The sequence below is a fragment of the Fulmarus glacialis genome, unplaced genomic scaffold (genome assembly GCF_000690835.1).
Source record: "Fulmarus glacialis isolate BGI_N327 unplaced genomic scaffold, ASM69083v1 scaffold16357, whole genome shotgun sequence".
Classification (NCBI taxonomy): Eukaryota; Metazoa; Chordata; class Aves; order Procellariiformes; family Procellariidae; genus Fulmarus; species Fulmarus glacialis.
In genome coordinates, this window is record NW_009225235.1 from 2,708 (window position 1) to 5,103 (window position 2,396).

General features: G+C 58.8%; 1 protein-coding gene across 1 annotated transcript in view; it reads right to left on the reverse strand.

The window, feature by feature from the left end:
• LOC104080138 (low affinity cationic amino acid transporter 2-like) overlaps window positions 1-874 on the reverse strand; it is a gene marked incomplete at its 5' end in the record, with an annotated part of 3,148 nt that extends 2,274 nt beyond the window's left edge. Inside the window, 2 exons of the mRNA XM_009582423.1 lie at window positions 241-396; window positions 502-874. Coding sequence (XP_009580718.1) covers window positions 241-396; window positions 502-874 — 529 coding nt within the window. The remainder of the gene's footprint in view (window positions 1-240; window positions 397-501) is intronic.
• Between the last annotated feature and the right edge of the window lie 1,522 nt (window positions 875-2,396).

Consider the following 2,396-nt stretch of genomic DNA (forward strand, 5'->3'; position numbering starts at 1 on the left):
AACCCGGTGCGCCCCCCCTGGCCAGCACCAGTCCCAGGGTAGACATGACTGGGGAGGGTGGAAAAGGGGGGACAGTGGTAGAGTCAGGAGGATCTGCAGATTTCCCCATATTATATTCCCCATTCTTTGCTCAGGGAAATGGAAAAGCCTCAGAGGGGTCAGCACCACCCTGAAGAGCTCATGGTGGGGTGAGGAGCTCATCCTACATGATGGAGGGTGGCACGGGGGGAGGCATCCTACCTGCTAGCAGGACCACCAGGCCAGCAGCAAAGGCATCGGGGTGCTCTGCCAGCCCCACAGAGCTCATGGCTGCGTGAGCACCCAAAAACTTCCCCATCTTCTTGCCGAGGAGCTGGTCAAAGGTAGCGCTCCAGGCCCGGGCAACGCTGGCGGTACCTGGGGAGAGGTGGCAGCTGGGGCAGCGATGGTGGGGTCTAGGAATGACACCCAGCAAAGCCACCAATGCAAAGCAAAGATGGAGGGATCAAAAGAGCCTTATACCGATGACATAGGACAGCAGCAGATTCCACCCAGCGATGAACGCCCACAGCTCGCCCACTGTCACGTAGCTGTAGAGATAGGCGGACCCGGCCAGGGGCACACGGGGCCCGGATTCAGCATAGACCAGCCCTGCCAGAGCAGACACCACGGCTGCAATCAGGAAAGCAAGGATGATGCTTGGGCCAGAGCTGGTCTTAGCCACTTCCCCTGCCAGGACGTAGACGCCAGCCCCTAGCGTGCTGCCCACTCCCAAGGCGACGAGGTCCACGGTGGAGAGGCAGCGGCGAAGGCTGGAGCCCTCCGAGCTGGCTGGGACTTGCTTTCTGCGGGAAAGCATCTTTGAAACAGAGCGCAGGCAGCCCCAGCACAGCACCTGCGGGAGAGGAAAGCAGCAGGCATGAGGATGCTGCTGCCCCACGGGCACTGCCCCGAGGATGTGACCCAAACCCAGCCTAAACATTTTACTTGCAGCTCCCACCCTCCACACGATGCTTTCTGGACCCCCTGGGTGCTGCCTGTTTCCTGGCTCTGCCAGAAAAGCAGCCCGTTTTGGAGCAAGATGGGGCTAAAGTGGCTGCGTTGTGCTCTCATCCCCAGTGAGAAGTGAAGCAATGCATGACTGGGGTTTGCTGGGCTCTGTCCAATTCATGCTACAGTGAGAGGGGACAAGGACACCTGCTTGTCCCCCTGCCAGCTTAGAAAGTCCTATTGCTCCAGCAGCATCCCCAGCAGGGATGCACAGCCAGCATTTTCCCAGCTTTGACACCGACCCTATTTGAAATGCAGAAACCATGCCAGAGAAGGAGGGATGAGAGATGCTCTGCTCCTGGAGCAGCCGTTGGCCTTGAAGTGCACCAGGAAGGACCCATCTGCTCAGCTGAAGATGCTCCCACAGCACCCGTAACTGTGGGTCAATGGCACAGCTCAAACAGAGACTGGGTCCCCTGGGCCATCAGCCTGTACACTAATGCTGTGGCTTGCTCAGGTCACAGATGGATCCCAGCCCAGCAGAAACCCCGAACTGTGTGATATTTGTGCTTGGGGCAAGTGAAGTGTTTGATATGGCATGCCTGCAATTTGTGTGCCTTCCCCCATCCTGCCCGTCCTTCCCCAAGAGCTCCCAGGACTGGAGGAAGGGGGGCTGCATGCCTCCACATCCGCATGGACCTCCAGGTTACCCCACAGCGAAGTCCATGCTCCACATTTCAAATCCCATAATCTGCTACTTACAGGGCCAGGGAGCTGGCTGGAAACCCTGCCCTCCGGCACGTCCCAGCAGCACCGAGGATCACAGGGCCATGCGGTCCCTGCTGTGGCGTGGAGCCCAGAGGGGACAGGGCAGTGCCCAGCACCCTGACCCACAGGATGGGGTGCTGTAAGCCCTTGTGGCACAGAGAGCCCCAACCTTCAGAACTGCTGTGTCTCCTGGGAGCTGGAGAGCTGCTGCCCAAGGCCAGGCCAGCTGGGGCTGCCTTCCCACCCCCCAGCAGCACCCACCCGCTGCATAACACCAGCCCCAACCAGGGCATCTCGCCCTGATGATTTTCCCTTCTGCAAACAAACTACTTACTCCAGCCATCCTTTGGGCAAACTGCTCCAGCTGTGAACTGACGGGGAGGGTGAGCACCAGGCAGCCCCGGTTACACTCTCCCCTTAAATCCCTTTCGGGAGCCCCCTGGCCCTCCCCCGCTGACCACCGCTCCAGGCTGCACAATGGGAAATCTATGCAGAAATATTTTTCCCACAACGCCTTCCAAATCATACACACAAGCCTGCAATGCTAATAGGCTCACAGGCATTACTGAGGGAGTTTAATGAACATTTCAAAGTTGCCTGTGCAGGTGGAAGGGGGAACCCCTTCCCTCTGTCCCTGCACCCTCACACCAGGACCTTCA